General features: G+C 32.9%; 2 protein-coding genes across 2 annotated transcripts; one reads left to right on the top strand and one right to left on the bottom strand.

Moving 5' to 3' along the window:
- Positions 1–68: 68 nt before the first annotated feature.
- Positions 69–2790, top strand: LOC131594643 (putative Peroxidase 48). The gene is made up of 4 exons (XM_058866820.1): positions 69–438; positions 1612–1806; positions 1883–2048; positions 2224–2790. The coding sequence occupies exons 1-4, from the start codon at positions 109–111 to the stop codon at positions 2715–2717; spliced, it is 1185 nt and encodes a 394-aa protein (XP_058722803.1). The 5' UTR covers positions 69–108; the 3' UTR covers positions 2718–2790.
- An 11881-nt stretch (positions 2791–14671) lies between these two features.
- LOC131594645 (transcription factor MYB63-like) lies at positions 14672–17370 on the bottom strand. Its single transcript, XM_058866822.1, has 3 exons — positions 17154–17370; positions 15819–15948; positions 14672–15556 (listed from the first exon to the last, which is right to left on the bottom strand). Exons 1-3 carry the CDS (start codon positions 17290–17292, stop codon positions 14851–14853), a joined length of 975 nt encoding a protein of 324 aa, XP_058722805.1. The 5' UTR covers positions 17293–17370; the 3' UTR covers positions 14672–14850.
- Positions 17371–18100: the final 730 nt, after the last annotated feature.

The following is an 18100-nucleotide window of genomic DNA, read 5'->3' as shown; positions in this document are numbered from 1 at the left end:
CATTCCGAGTCAGTTATATTCCAACGAACCTATAAACTTCCTTCTTCCCGCTTCTTTCATCTCCCCAATCATCTTCTTCTCCATTCCATCATCATCATCATCAAGAAAATGAGGAGCTGTTTCTTCAACCCTTGGGTACTGGTTTCCCTTGTTCTAGTCCTTCCCGTTCTTCTCTCTCTCAGAAACCCTCGCGGTGAACCAGAGAACACCATAACCCCAACAACCACTTCTTTTGGTACTGTGAAGTTGGCGAACACTTTTCCATTTCAGTTTAACCAGAGGATCAGAGATGGGTCCAATCTTGAATATGATTTCTATAGGAATACCTGTCCTCAAGCTGAGGATATTGTTCGTTCTGCTGTTACTGATATCTACTTTGATCATAGAGATCTTTCGCCGTCGCTTCTTCGTCTCTTCTTTCATGATTGCTTCATTCAGGTTCGTTTTGTTTCCAAGACTGTTGTAAATTTAGGGTTTTAGGGTCTTTCTTGTTCTTCAAGTTTTGGGGAAATGGGGTGTTTTGATTTTGAAGTGTTTTGCTTCTGAGATCATAAAGTTTGTGTTTTTATAATGTGAATCCAAATGGGTCTTTATTGTTCTTCATGTTTGTGGAAATGGGGTGGTTTTGATTTTAAAGTTTGTATTTTTATGATGTGAATCCAAATGGGTCTTGATTGTTCTTCATGTTTGTGGAAATGGGGTGGTTTTGTTTTTATGTGTTTTGCTTCTATAATCATAAAGTTTGCATTTTTATAATGTGAATCCAAATGGGTCTTGATTGTTCTTCAATTTTGTGGAAATGGGGTGGTTTTAGTTTTATGTGTTTTGCTTCTATGATCATAAAGTTTGGATTTTTATGATGTGAATCCAAATGGGTCTTGATTGTTCTTCATGTTTGTGGAAATGGGGTGGTTTTAATTTTATGTGTTTTGCTTCTATGATCATAAAGTTTGGATTTTTATGATGTGATTCCAAATGGGTCTTGATTGTTCTTCAATTCTAGTGAAATAGGGTACTTCTATTGCTTTTCAATTATGTGGAAATGGTGTGTTTAAGTTTTGTTTGTTTTGCATTCAAGATCATAAATTGATCATAAATTTAGTCTTTTTATTTTCTGATTTTGAGTGGGTGTTGGTTGGTTTTGCTTTGGGAGTTATTAGGGCCTGTTTGGTTTCACCATTGGTATAGGTTTTGCGACACTGTTTGGGAGAGATTATCAAAACAACTTGTAACATTTTCTGTACATATTTTTTAGCTTATTTTTATAAGTTCTCGAAGATAGTTTATAAAAACAACTTAAGTTTATTTTATCTTTTGTTATAAAAATAGCTTATGCAAGCTTATTCATAAGCGCTTATTTTAATAAGCACTTATGCTATAAGCTTCAAATAAGCTACTTATCCAAACAGATTCTTACTTTTGTTATTTCTGTGTCTCTTTGGAATTTTGAGATTTCTTCTCCAATTATTAATCATCTTCTGCTAATGCTACTCACCTCAATTTTACAGGCTCTATCAAATGCTTATGTATGCTATGTTTACAAAAGCTTCTAGTTACTTTGATCATGGTTTTGATTTTCTGTTCTAATTGCTTTTTGTGTTACTGGATCAGGGGTGTGATGCTTCATTGCTATTGGAGGACAATGGTGGTAGAAACAGTTCCTCTGAGAAGCAAGCTATTCCAAATCAGACATTGAAAGGTTTTGACAAAATTGACCAGATTAAGGAGGAAGTTGAACAAGTATGTCCTGGCGTCGTGTCTTGCGCTGACATACTTGCTCTCGCAGCTAGAGATTCCGTTCTTTTGGTTTGTTCCTAACACTTATAGCATATTTCTTCTGTTATAAGGTTTGAATTCTGATTTGTGGACATGGCCATTGCAGGCTGGTGGGCCTTTCTATCCAGTCTTAACAGGCAGACGAGATAGCCCTCAATCGTTTTTCGAGGATGCAACCGATCAAATTCCAAAACCTGACGATAACATTACTCGCACGCTTCACCTCTTCAATCTTAGAGGATTCAGTGCACGGGAAACAGTCAGTCTTCTCGGTAAATTACTTTATCTTTATGCATTTTTCTTATATGACAGATTTTAAATCCCAGCCTCGTTGCAAACCGTTGAGGCTTATGCAGCCTCAGCTGTGGCTGCAAAGACATCAAAAACCACAATGTCCTATCCTTGAGTATCACTAATGACGTCTGTTGTTTTTTCGATCATTTTAAGGAGGACACAACATTGGAAGAATCGGATGTGATTTCATTCAGCAAAGGCTGTACAACTTTCAAGGAACAGGACAACCAGACCCGAGCATACCTCTCGATTTCCTCAGTCAGATGAGGCAAAACTGTCCAGACAACAGGAGTATCAGCAGCAGCAGCACTGACAAGTTTGCAACTTCGAAGCCAATGAATGTTCATCATCACTCTAATAAAAAAGGGATGTCATACGCGCAAGCATTGTCTGCAGTGTCGTCTGGAGCATCATTCGACACTCACTACTACCAAAGCTTGTTGAGAGGAAGAGGGCTACTGTTTGCTGATCAGCAGCTGATGGCTGAGGAGAGGACTGCCAGATTGGTTTCTGCTTATGCTTCAGATGACGGATCGACCTTTCGGATGGATTTCGCTAGGGTTATGTTGAAACTGTCTAATCTTGATGTTTTGACTGGAAATCAAGGTCAGGTTCGTCTGAATTGCTCCCAACTCATAAGTTCTTAACTGAGTTAGTTCATTTTTCAAGCACTCCACCCTTGCACAGTGTAAAGTGACAGATGTTACAGAGTTTATAGATTTTGGTGTCATTGTGTTAAAATGTTCAGTCTATGGCTGCAAGGCTGCGATAAATGTCGCAGCGTAAGATTAGTTTTGTATATAATATAGCTCTTTCTAAATAAAGTCATTTGTATAACATAAACTAGTCAATGTATTCTGTTATGCTTTATTAAACTTGGATTCCAAGGTATTGAAGTAGTGCAACAAAAATTTCAATTAGTATATGTGGATGCTTAAACATAGACATTTGATCAAAGATATTTTAAGCTATGTGGCATTGGATTGAATGAGGGCTTAGAGAGACCTGCGATGTTTCTGTCTAGGCACGATTTAGGCAAAGAAAGCCGGGTAGACCGACTGTCATGTAACGGGGGCGATATACTAAAAAAAGATGATGAATGTTTAGTTGTAAAGTGACAGTCTGATACAGAATTTATAGATTTTGGTAGCACTGTGTTAAATGTTGTCTATGTCTGACAATAAATATCCTGATATAAGATTAGTTTTGTATAGAACTCTTTATGAATAGAGAGTCATTGCACAACATAAACAAATCAAAGTATTTGGTTCTGCCTTATTAAACTTGGATTCTAAGGTATTGAAGTCTGTTTTCTTATGAGCTCTCTATTCAACCCTCACAGTTACATATGGAGGAATGATTCTTTTGATGGGTCAAGAGAGAGAAACATTTAGGTATATGAATTCTCTTACTTATAAAGTGCTAAATATCTAGTTTTCCAAATAATGAGAGACTTCTAACTCACATTTGTATCACAACAACATCTTTGATATGATATCACAAATCAAAACCACTCTAAATTGTTAGAATTAAAGTTTATTAACTACTCCCTGCTAGGTATGACAACAAAATCCAAATCAAGTGAAGCTCGTTCTAAATTTAACAGGAAAAAAACAGATTTAGCTGGGGCGGTTGTGAGTGCGGGATAATCCAATCTTAAAAATGGGGTGGAGGCGGGGGTGTTGATACCCACCCCACCTACTCGACCTACTTAAAGTTATTAAGTTATATGTGTATTTATTAATCTTATTACACAATTATCCTTATTAAGATTTTATGATATTTTGATGATTTAATATTTAGAATTTTGATTTTTATATAAGTTGCATAATTAGTTTATGTTAAATGTTATTAAATATCATACTAAATATTATACTCAAATAACTCCACTGACCAGGAAGTCGGCTAACATTTGTGACTTGATGCTCCTTATAGATATATACTAAATATCGTACTCAGATAACTCCACTGACCAGAACACCAACTTTCATGCGAGGTCCGACTTATTCAAAATCAAGAGAATGGGATAATTGGTTTTTACCATTATACATTGTCCTTAGAAGTATGGTATGAACTTTCTTGCAGTTATCACGACTGCGAAGGCCAATCTTTATCTTCTGGTACCTGGCCTCGACACCTTGCTCAAAAAATAGAAAAACTGTTCAGTTTTGTTCTTCTCGTGGATGAGCACAAAGCACATCGCCTGATCAGTGACATATAGATATAGATAAAGGGGTGCCCCAACCTCTGGACGTGTCAATATGCGTGATGTTTCCAGAAATACCTTCAACTTAGTGAATGCCTCATCACATTCGCTCACCAATTAGAATTTCTCCTTCTTTTTCAAAGTGAAAAAGAAATGGAACGCATTGTCACCCGCACAAGAAAGAAAATGAGCTAGGGAGGCTAGGCGTCCTGTTAGTTATTAAACCTCCTTAATGTTGGAAAGGAATCTCATGTTGATGATAACTTGACTCTTGTTTGAGTTTGCCTCTATCCCTCTCATGATTAGCATAAATCTCATAAAATTACCTGCTTGAACGCAAAAAGAGAATTTAGAGGGGTTTAAGCGCATGTTATACTTCCTAATTAACTCAAGGATGTCTTCCAAGTCTACACATTGGTCGATTGATCTCCTTGGACCACTCCAACCTTCCTTTTAGGAAACAGACACTTCATGCTTAAATGCAGAATAGACAGAACGACCCATAGTAGATTAAGGGTCTGCCTCCCCAACATGATGTTGTGTGGCGATGAGGCGTCTATTATGAGGTATCTGGCCTTGAATTCTTTCGCGTTCTCTTTTAACCCAAATATCGTCGGGAAACTTACGTGGCCCTTTGTTAGACACTTGGCTTACATATCTAGAGGGGGGGGGGGGGTGAATAGATACTTCAGAGTTTATTGCGGTTTTCTTAAAAGTTTTAGGCGAAAGCGTTTAGGAATTGACTTGCGTCTACTCCGAACCGCTACGGGAAGGATCAGATATGATTTAAACACACAAACCAATTATAATGTAAAGATGGAAGTACTTTCAATGAATCAACAAATTATTTGATAAGAGAAATTGTTTAAATGTTTAACTTGAATAAGCTTGTTTCCAATGAATTTGATTGATGAAAGTAAGCAATAGGAAATGATCTATACTATGCAATATGAATAATTTCCGAAGTAAGCAATATATCAAACACGTGGTGTATAATAACCAAATTGAGTTATAGATCAATGTGTGGTGACTTGTGATGTGTTTGCAGATTTTATCACACAAGTTTAACACTTTGATTTGTTAATCAATTTGCAATTATAACCAGAAATAAGCACAACGTAAACGAAAAGATAAATGCGATAGAGAACACGATATTTGTTCAGGCAGTTCGTCGATCGTCCTCGCTACGACTACATCTTCCCCCAATTCCAAAAGGGAATTGGGATGTCTTTCATTATTGATTGAAAAACGTTTATACAAGAAGATAACAAAACAATAACGATAAAACTGATTATGTTGATTCTTTGTATCTTCTTCCCCTTGATGTTACGCAAGATCAAGTGTCTTCCAAGAGCTTGTCGTTGATTCCCTTTCTGCAGTGTTGTGAATTGATCGAACCCTTGTTCTTTAACTTCTACACTCAGCTGAATCGTTGATGAAGCCTCTTGACAAAACCCCCAAAAATTCACCAATCTTGGAGGATAAAATCCGCAGATTTTATTCACCAATAACCCCACAAATCTTCACCCACTAGGAACCTTCAATCCCTTTCCATGGACGTTATCAATCTTGATCATAAACCCTCACCACAAGAATTGTTATGTGTAATTGTGTTGGAGTTAAGAAGAAGAGAGAAGATGAGAAGACTTTGTGTATCTTTCAGTTGTTGGTATCGACCTTCAATAATTAGCATGAAATAATATATATAGGTGCTAGCAAGATAGGCTGAAGATAGAGCAAATTTTCAAACATTTTTGGCGCGATAGGTCGACCTACTTGATGTCTGGGTCGACCTAAATGGAGCAGATTCAAAAGTCAGTTAATTGTTCTTCAGATACGTCGACCTGAGGAGGTTCTGGGTCGACCTAATTGATTTTCATTTCATCAGGCCGACCTAGGTGGGTTGCTGAGTCGACCTAAATGAGGCAGACTTGAAAGACAGTTTGATTCTCCAGTTTACGTCGACCTGGGTTGAAGGTAGGTTCACCTAAATGGACTAGAATCCTCCATAGAGTTTGTGCAGTGGTCTAGGTCGACCTAGGCTTATGTTGAGTCGACCTGATGTGTTCAAACTTGCCAAAACTTGTTTCTTCTTATGTCATTCACTTATTGCTTTAAGTTTGTTCCACTTAGATGTTTGCCATGAATCAAAAACCATTGTTGAGTGTGTACTTGCACTTACACCCTTTACTTGTACGTGTTTTCCAGAGAGCCCAACCCGGCAGCCTTGAAATGTTATGATGTTATTTGGGTCAAGTCGGAGTCTCTAAAATAAGTTTTATAACAAGATGTCCATTGAGTTTCTGAGATCAACCAATACCCACTTTATGTCCCAATTGTTGTACTGCAATGTGATGTCCATGGGATCTTTATTATGAGGGAGGATGCCGATGATGTCTCTACTAGAAAGGTAATATCTGGATCTATCTCCTTTTCGAGTCTACTTCAGGGCTGGAAAATACGATGCTCGCCACCAGAATCTACAGAGCATACTTCTGACGGAAAGATTTAGATTCTCCACCTCTAGAGAATCCTCCTGCTCCGGTGTTAATGGCCACCTTTGCCTTGTTAGGTGTTGTAGTGTCTCGGTACTCCACCATATCGAAAAAGGTGACCGAGGTGGTTGATGAATGAAAATGGTGTGGTCTAGGTTAGTTTTATCGGGCTTCATGGTGGACGCTAGTTATGTCGGCTAAGAATTACAATGAGGGACAACTCCTTGATGTTTAGGGTTATTTGAGTGCTTTAGGGTATTTTTATATGTTTAGAGATAGTTCCCATAAGGTTGTGAAAAGCTACCATTTCTTAGTCCTAAGACTAAGGTATTTCTAGAGGCTTCTTGGGACTGGGCTAGAGAGTAGTTACCAACTCCTTCATCTGAAAGATTGAGAAGAAGAATTATTCTCCCTTGGATCATGGAGGATATTGTTTTCCCCTTGACTATTTCTTCCGACCGTTATTGCTTGGACACTGATAAGGGACAAATTTGCATTAAATATGTTGACACTTATTTACTTATTTCACAAACATCGATACAAAAATCCCTAATTTATCTATGAAAAGTAAGAAAATACCTATCTGAACTCTTCTAAAATGTATTAATAAAAAAATGTGAAAAGAATTGGAAAACCACGTTTTAACACACAAAATCTAAGGAAGAGCAAAACCCTTAATAAATAAGGCTCGCCAGGCCCAACATAGGCACACTAGGCGAAGGATGGCTAGCCACACGGCCCAACCAGTTGCAACTACTTCACGGTGAAGCAAAGATCAACTTGCTAGTCAAGTGGATGATGCGATAGGCAAGAATGGAAGGTCATGGCCACGTGGAAGACACACAGACATTATTTACCGAGGAAGAAAAGAAGGTTGGGCAAAGGTGGTCAGAGTAGGGTAGGCGCGCTAGGGGAGACAACGGTGCACCTAGTGAGAAGTCTAGATATTTGCCTATAAATATGAGTTTCCAATTTAGTGCAATTGGAGTTTTGGTGGATTGAGGTAGTAGAAAATTGGAGTAGGTTCAATTTAGTCTACAACAAGAGAATAAAAGAGGAAGCCTAAAGACAGAAGTGCTGATTAAGTGACATAGAATATCACACTTCCAAGATCAGCTTCGTAGGATTATGAGCAATTATGCTACCATGACTAAGCATAGCTAAAATAAATATTTTGGGGTTAGATGTAGTCATTATAATCATGTACTAAATAGGTCATGGTGTTTTATGTAATTCTACTCATGCTTTAATATTAATGACTGTTTAATCTTAATGCTTGTTTTAGTTTGCTACCTAAAACATGATTTCCTGGTGACTTGACATCAAAAGGTACTTGTCATGATTAGATCCAAGATAATTATATATTGGATACTAGCGCCTAGAGATAGGGTTAGGTTCATTATCCATACATACTGTAGTATGAATCAGTATGGAGTCTTGCTGCTTTATAACTATTGGAACTTACTGCTCTATGTTGGTTAATAACTGATATATCAGACTATTGGGTAATGCACCAATCTCACGACGTTGAGATTAAAAGAAGATAAAAATGAGAGCAACACATGGTAATATTAATAACTGAGTAAAGGAGCATATTACTGGCCTATGGATGTGAATGATAAATACGTAATGATGAAATCTACCCTTAACAAGTTTTCTTACTGTTAACAACAAAATATCCGTTTTACTTTCTATAATTTATTTTTATATTATTTAATTTTACGTATCACAACAAATATACAACCCTTCTCTACTTATGATCTTAAAAACGGTTGAACGATCTTTGAAACCACTAGTCTCTTTGGATACGTAAAAGTTACTTTTGCTGCAAACGCAAAAAATGGCGTCGTTGCCAGGGACTGTTGCTAAATTTTAAAGATATAACATAGTTTTTATTATTTTAAGTATTGTTTATATCTGTGTATATTTGTTAATAGATGTATAATTTGGTTACAAACACTAACTAGTTAATATTTAGAACCAATTCTATTTTTACTAATTTATGCGAGGTAAGATTCATGTAGAACAATTATTATTTGATTCTGAAATCAAACGAACTGCACGCAAAAACCTTAGTAAAAATAGAAAAAAGAAATAAAGAGTCGAAAGGCTAGATCTAGAAGAGTCTTATGTCGCAAAACAACGAACCATGACTGAAGTAGACAACAACACCAACAACAATGGAAAAAATAATGGTAGCCCACCATGTCAACATGTCACAGGCGTCTAGCTCATCTCGCTAGAACGCAAAGAAATTCCTAGCAAAACAAAACAAAAAACAGGATTTTTGAAAGTTTTGTATGCTAACCCCTTTGCAGGTTTAGATTATGAAGACCCGTACACGCACCTCATAAAATTCTACGAAATTGTTGGTACACTAGGAGCTCTAGAAAATGAGGAAGAGGTGATATTCCTACGATTGTTTACACACTCTCTAATTGAAAAAACAAAGTAGTGTTATCTAGATCAATCCATGTCGACAATGAAAAACTGAAACTTGTTGGAGGAAAAGTTCTTGAACAAATTCTTTCCTCACAAAAAAATCATGGAAGCCAAGACAACCATCATGATGTTTTCTCAAGGCATAACAAAAACTCTCTAGGAAGCATGGGAAAGGTACAAGTCCATGCTATGACGATGTCCAAACCAAGGTTTTGACGAACTCACACATATATACATCTTCAAGAATGGACTTCAACAACAACAACCAAAGTTACCACTAGATGCTACTACTAGGGGTTTTCTTATGTCCAAAAGTGTGGACGATAGAACATTAATCATTTAAAGAATAGAAACCCCTCTCCAAGGAAAAACAATATCACAGATATGAACACCAATGGTGTCATTCTTGCTTAAAACAAGAATGCAATAGGCATGAGACATCATCTAAAGTGATCCTTTCAACCCCTTCCTCTCGCCTGATCCTCCCGTGATCCAGTAATCTCTCCTTGATGGGAAGATTTAGTAGGCATGAGACATCATCCAAATTGATAGTCATCTCGTCTATAGGTTGGTGGAAAGATGACGTCTCTAAGTTCCACCTCTCAACAAAAGCTCCCTGCATGCTGTGGTTTATGGTCATGTATATGTAGCAAGACATAAACCGACAAGCCCTGAATAGAGGATAATATCTATGAACCAACAACTTGAGGGATGTGGCAACTGCAGTATCTTCCTGCTGTGGTTAATCATTTTCAAACAATCACACCCCTGGAGAAAGAAAACATCATCAGTATGAATCTAATTAGTTGACAACATATGTATATGTATTGCAAAAGAAAATAAATATACCTCTACATTCTAGAAATACTTAGCAGCATGCTCTGCATAAATATAAAGTAAGGAGATGTCATATGGCCCTCCTGGATAACTCTCAAATGGAACTTCCTCCATGGATTCCTCCACGGCTTCATCTTGGGCTTCAGGGTCAATAAGGCCCTCAGGATCTGCAGCATCATATGCCTGATATGCCTGAGAGAGTCGGCTACGAGAACTAGACGGCCAGGGGTGCGAAGAAGATGAAGCATCAAACGAATCATCAGTAACTCGTGGCCTCATGGTCCTGACTGCAGCCCTTTCACGTTGTACCGACGCAGTTTAGGACTCATGCCCTACCCTAACCTGACCTTCATAGTTCAGTCATTGCAACTACGTTATAAACAGAAACATATTTAAACAGCATGTCCATTAAATGTCCTAATTTTCTGACTCGGCCCATGCATCTCCGAAAACAGTTCAGAGCAAATCCAAAGATGTATCTCTGGACAAATCTGTGATTTTCAGCATCCATGGGAGATCCATTTTCTTCCTTAACCAACCCAAAGATCCTTATTGCATGTTCTAATAGACTATCAATTTCGCTTACACTACTAACTAATATAACTAAAACAAGAAATGCATCCTAAAAAATCTAACTAAAACTCAAAACATAAAAAGAAAAGAAATTTTGAAAAACTTACCAAAAAAATTAATTGATGAGAATGAGCGGATTAAATGTTATAAGATGCTGGAAAGAGCTCCAAATATATAAGCTTGATTGAATGGATGTAGAGGTAAAATCGTTGCAGAGCTCAAGTGAATTTTTTTGGAAAACTTTTAAAAAAATGAAGAAGGAGGAAGAGGGAAGGGTATGGCGCGGAATATAAATCAATAGCGTCTAGAGATGCATCTTCGAATCACCAAATTACTTTTGAATAAATAGTGTTTACGGAGATGCATCTTCAGATGCACTTTTTACACATACAAAAATGCATCTTCAAATTCTTTTTTTTACATAATAAAGGTGCCTCTTCAATTTAGTATGAGAAATAATAAAAATAGATGCGTCTGAAGATGCATCTCCGAATGCTAGAGACAGTATAAAATTTTGGTAGTGTCGACCTATAAAAATAGAAAGAGTATTTCCCAATTTTTTTAACCAAGTTGGGCTTTTATTGTTTCACCAACTTTGAACATGTCTTAAAATTAAGACATACCCAACATATTAGGAGGGCTAAGATATGTTTTAAAACAGACCTTTTTAAAATCTATAATAATAGTTTAACAAAATTACTAAATTTTGATTCAGTCGTTGCACCAGCGTTATAAACATAAACACGTTTAAACAACATGTCCATTAAATGTCCCAATTTTGACTCAGCCCAATCCGTAGATGCATCTCCGAAACTGATCACAGCAAATTCGGAGATGCATCTTCGAACAAACCTGCTATTTTTAGCATCCTTGGCAGACCCATTTTCTGTCCTAACCAACCCCAAAATCCTCATTGCATATTCTGATAGACTATCAATTTCGTTTACACTACTACCTAATGTACCTAAAAAACCTAATGCATCTTAAAAATCTAACTAAAACTCAAAACTTAAAAAGAAAAGAAAATTTGAAAAACTTACCAATTGAAATTGATTGATAATAATGAGCATATTAGATGTTATAAAATGCTAGTAAGAGCTCCAAATATATAAGCTTGATTGAATGAATGGAGAGGTAAAATTGTTATAGAACTCAAATGATTTGTTTTTAAACTTTTGAGAAAATGAAGAAGGAGGAAGAGAGAAGAGTCTGGCGGAGAATATGAACTAATAGCATCCAAAGATGCATCTCCGGACCATTAAGTTACTTTGGAATAAATGGTGTTTACGGAGATGTATCTTCAGACGCACTTTTTACACATAAAATATACTTCTGAATTTATTTTTTATATAATAAGGGCATCTCTTTAATTTGATTTAAGAAATGATAAAAATAGATGTATCCGGATGCATCTCTAAACGCTAGAGATAATATAGACTTTTTACGGTGGTGTGGAGCACCTATAAAAAATAGAAAGAGTATTTCTCAATTTTTTTAGCCAAATTGGAGTTTTATGGTTTCACCAACTTTGAACATGTCTTAAAATTAAGACATACCCAACATATTTGGAGGGCTAAGATATGTTTCGAAACAGACCTTTTTAAAATCTATAATAATAGTTTAACAAAATTACTAAATTTTGATTCAAATGTTATTTTTTCTATTATAAAATACAAAATAATTTAATAAATTAATGTAGTCGTTTCTAACTCTCATTTAATGTTATAAAATACAAATAATTTAATAAATTAATATAGTTTAAGCAACATGCAACCCTATACGCACTATGTAATTGTCATTTATTTAACTTGACACATAGATTATAAGTTTTTATTTTAAAGCCTTAAGGCTTTCTTTGGAGTGTAATAACCTACAGCCTACATATTTACACAACATTTTCTTATTCCATAAATAGTTTAAATATTATATCTCAAAAAAAAATTTGTTTAAATATTTTAAGAGATAACACAAAATGTTCAAGGCATGTGAGTAGTATAAACACAATTAATACAATTTAAGAAATTTTAATTTAACTAGTTGTAGGTATAAGAGATGGAAAAATAAATCTTACTCATCAGACATGTTTGTTTTGTTTGTAATTTTTCATAGATCGAAGTAAAAATTTTGATCTGTATATTTTTGTCTGTTCATTATAACCTATCTATTTTTAAAAGAACGCGTCTTTTCTATTATATCAACACTGTTCCGTTCTTTTTTTTTTTTACGAGTTTTTATGGACGAGTCTAAACATAGCCAATAGTCAAAGTAGGCAGTAACTTTCAAATGCTTGAGTCTACCATAGCCTTGTTCATACCAACGCTTTACTTCTAAGATTTGCAAACACATAATAAATATACATAAGAAATTAATAGTACTATACACCACCAAGTCATGAAGTTCACTTCTCACCCATTATGATTGAAAACGGCACTCAACTTAGAATTGTTGGTACACAAATTCAATGAGAAGCAGTGAACAATGACCTCACCCTTTAGGTAGCTAAAGTTTGGTAAGATATTGTCCTAATCATTACCTAGTCCAAATGCATGTAACCACTAATTTTCAATTCATAACTTAGAATAAATATATTCCAATTTTTTTAAAAATATAATTTTTTGTTTTCATGGATTTGGCTTCTTAATTTTAAATGATTTGATAGTTGAAATTGTTGTGTAACTTTAGACTTAGTGTGATGACATAGTCTTGTACTTGCATGGTAGTTACAATTCTTCAAAAGGATGTGTGGGAACATGAAGAAAATGTGTCATATTAGTGGTAGTAAGTGGAAAAGTGTCACCTACATACCCACTTTGTAAACTATACTTTACCAATAATTTATTTAATACTCTTTTACTTACTTTTTAACCTGTTGTTATGTTGAATTTTCTTCTTTTATATTTATTTGTTTTTTAATGTTAATTATATGATTAAATATTATATTATCAACAATATTTTTAATATTATCGTTTTTGAAATATTATATTATTTAATATTATCGTCTTTGAATACGTGTAAGATGAATTATATTATTTGACGTTAATTTTTTAACAATTAAACTATAGTTAAATAAAACTTTATAATAGATTTGACGCGCTTAAACTATGATTAAATAAATGTTGGTATTTTGTTATGATTGAAGTGTGACTAATCTGCACATAAATTCAACAAAATTTAAGGTGATCAAGATTTTTAATTATTTATTGTAGAGAGAAAAAAAATAAAATGAAATATTAAATAATTTCTAATATTATAATTTTTTATATCAAATTTAATAAAATTTATTATTTGCTACGCATGGAAATAATTTTAAAGTGTGTTTGACTCGGCAGAGTTAATTTAAAATAAATTAATTTTAATTAAAAATAAATTGAATGTTTAAATATATTTACATAAAAATGAATTGCGTGAGGAGTAAATTTGAGCGTTAAAATCATGTTTGTAGTCAAATGCAACATATCTAGATTCAAGTTAAAATCAATTTTATAAACACAATCAATCACAATGGATGTTATCCAAAACATATCAAAACTATTTTGGTGTTTAGAATCTTTTTGACCTCACTTTAATTTGGTTGATAAAGATTAATTTTGAATAACTTTATTGTGTAAAACTAATATGAACTAAAAGTAAACTTTGAAAAAAATTTATGTTTGAATATATTTAATTAAAGTAAGTTGAATAATTAAAAATTAACTTTGTAATCAAAAGTTCCAAATTTTAAATTAAGTTAAAATTAGGATTTAATGGAGATGTAGTATAAAAAAAGTTTTACACCGTTATCAAATGAGAATATATCAACCTACCATGTTATATAATTAATTAAAAATTTTTAATCTGACTTAACAAGATACATGATCGTCGTTATTGGTTGACAGTATAAATTTTTTTTACACTATCAATACATCATCCATTTTCTCTTAAAATTAATAATAAAAAAAAATCAATTCTACACAAAAGCAATTAAATATATAGAAAAACAATTATATATTTTTAAAACGAAACTCAAGAAAATTTTATTTATTGATTAATTTTCATATTTGTGCTTCAAGCTACAACCTATTCTAACATGATTTTCAAAAGTATACAAATGAAATCCATCATACATCAAAGAAACCTAATAACATTGTTTAATTTGCCAATGTCAATATACCTACTTTGAGTAAATCACAAACTCATGAATCTCATATAAACTTCTTTTTTTTTCTCTTCAAACTATTTGTTTGTATATTAAACTTTAGGACTATTGTTATTTTCAGAAAAAGAGGACCACAATTGAATATTACTAAAATCTAATTCAGAATCAGACATTATAATATCATTGAAATCAAATGCCTCATGAGGGTCAACTTCATAATTCTTTGGTAGAACCTCTTCTTTGCTCTTTGACTCCTTTATTTCACCTACTTCTCCAAACTCATTCTCAACAACATCTTGAATAACACTCTCTTCACCAACATTTGATTGATCATAGGAACCAACATTGTCAATAAAATTCCAAAGATCATAGTCTGATTCCCATGGAATTTCAATCAAGTTGTTCATATTTTCAAAATCTTCTAATATTTTGTCAATATCATAAGACTCTAGAGAACTCAAATGTTGTTGGTCTATATTGTTGTCAACAATTTCGCCCGAGTTCAAGATTTTGTTAGACTCGATTGAATAAGACAATGAATTTGATGACCCTTTTGGATCCTCATCAACGATAACATGTTCGTTGGTGGAAACTTGTTTTTCGGAATCTTGTATTGGTGCCTCGTTTGAAATTGATTCCGAGGAAGAGGGTGAGGTTATTGATGACTCTAATTTGGATTCGTCTCCACTCGTTGAATCTGAATTTTTGACGACGAGTTTTTTCTTCAAATGTGTGTTCCACACATTCTTGATCTCGTTATCAGTTCTACCAGGCATATACGATGCGATCTTTGACCACCTGAAATAATTTTTGTCGATATATAATTAATTTTGAATGGATTGATTTTGTAAAATCAATTTCAAATAAAAAACACGTTAAATGTAAAATGATTTTTGATTCGACAACTTCATATAAAAATGTGTTGAATTATAAATTTGTGACTAAAATTCAATTATAAAATTCGTGACACTCTAATTATTTATTTTAAAAAAAATGAAAATTTGATAAACAAACTAAAATTTCGATACCAAAATTCTTAATTATATAAATGATGACATACTTGTTTCCCAAGGCTTTATGTAGCTTTATTATGGTTTCTTCTTCATCTACTGTAAAATTGCCTCTCTTTAAATCAGGCCTAAGATAATTGATCCATCTTAAACGACAACTTTTGCCACATCTTTGAAGACCTAAGTATCAAGAAAAGATTAAAAAAATTTATTAGTAAAAGCTTAATTCGATAACATCTAAACTAGTATTATAATACAAGAGTAAAAAAATTAATGCATAATCATTCATCACTTAATTTAAAATAATTTCTTTTGAGAATCACTAAATTTAAAACATTAAAGGCATGATATGCAATTGCATGCTGTTTTACACACTATTCTTTTTATAATCCAAATAATTCAAAGCATTAACAATAAATATAATTGTTCTAAATAATTAATTAATTATAATTTCACTAAAATAATTGATGCATAGAATGGTGATACTCTTTTTTTTTTTATTTTTTTTTTATATATATTGTAGAGATTAAATCAAGATACAATGTTTTTGATAATATTTGAAGGGATTAATTATTAGGAAACATAAAATTTGAAATACATGTTTTTTCCTTTAAGGTAAAGTAATAATATTAAAGATTCTATACATGCACAATGACACATAATTAAGGGATATATCCATATATTTTACCAATAAAATAGATACAAATTTATACTTTTTATTGTGTAATTATGGTAAAAACTAATAACAATAGACAAATAGTAGGTAAATGTTTTTTCAAAAATGGACCATTCAAGTTGGATGGCCCTCACATAAGGTAGGTAAGATATGCATTATCAGAAAAACACAAGTCATGTAAAAACTTTATTTGATTTCTTCTAACTATGATTTGATATGTCAGTTATAGGTAGAAACATGACCCACATTCACTAATCAATTACAATGTTTATGCTAACCATCTTAAACCAAACTACACTTTTGTCTGATTTTTTTATGTATCAGAGAGCATGTACAAGATGACAACTCGTGATTACGATACAAACCATACAAACCACGTTTTTAGTTATAGTCGTGTTAGATTCAATCCAAATGTTTATATTGCACTATATTGCACACGATTGCGTGTTTTCTTATTTTCGGCGTTTAATTAAATGCGTCAATTTAGTAAAAAAATAAATCTCAAATTAATTTAATTTAGTAAAAAAATAGAGAAAGGTGTGATGAATGATATGAAATGCAAATGCATGAACATGAAGTTCAAGTTCAAGGTATCATAAACTGCATGTTCTTTGAAGCAATAAAAAATGCATGAGATCAAATACAAAAAATATGAAATTATAAACTTCATTTTAGAGAGATAGAAAGAGGGGGAGAGAGAGAGAGGAACCTGCTTGTTTAGGGAGAGATCTCCAATTTTCATGACCAAATTTCTGAACAAAAGCAATGAGTTTAAGATCTTCAGCAGGGCTCCAAGGTCCTCTCTTAACTTGACTCTTATCACAGCATGGTGCTCTTCCTTTTCCCATGATGATGATGATTCTTCTTTTATCAAAAACAAATGCTATATATCTAGTTTCTCTCTCATACTATATACTATTTCATTATTTGATTTTTATAATATGATTCACACAAGTGTTCTCTCTCTCTGCTTATATATATATACTAACTAGTGTTGAAAAGGATGGAGACTTTGCAATGAACCAACAAGAGTCATGCCACATGTTAGAATATTAAGGGTCATTTATATGCAATATATAGAATGAAAATCCAAAAGTGTATTCTTTTTATTATAATATCTATTATACTTTTGTAATAAATAAATTTTACTTCTTTTTGTTTTTTAGTCTTATAATAATAAAGTTTACAAAATACTATGTATCTGTTTATAAAAAAAATTGAAAAATACTATGTATCTATTTATGATAAAATTTGTCTAAAAAAGTAAAATTTAGAAAATAAAATTTAAAAAATTAGAGAATCAATTTTTTGAACTAATGAAAATAAATTAAATGCAATCAAACCAAACAAAGAAAATATCAATTAATCAAAATAATACTTATATGAGTGGATAATACTTCTATCTATATTAGCACCTTTTGAACTTTTCTAGACTTTCTTTTTCTTAGAAATCAACTCATCTAAAATAATATAATATAAAAATTCAATATTCAACTTAGTATCTATGAAAAAACACAAAATTATTTTTTAATTTATACAACCTTAAAGTATTAATTTATTATTCTTTTTTTGGCTAAAATATTCCTATTATTCTAAATGAGATTAATTTTAACCCACTTTTTCTTTTGGAGCAAAGAATTTGATAACTTTAATTTA

The sequence above is a fragment of the Vicia villosa genome, linkage group LG4, assembly GCF_029867415.1.
Source record: "Vicia villosa cultivar HV-30 ecotype Madison, WI linkage group LG4, Vvil1.0, whole genome shotgun sequence".
Taxonomy (NCBI): Eukaryota; Viridiplantae; Streptophyta; class Magnoliopsida; order Fabales; family Fabaceae; genus Vicia; species Vicia villosa.
The sequence above is the reverse complement of the archived record's forward strand: the minus strand, read 5'-3'. Positions and strand labels throughout refer to the sequence as shown.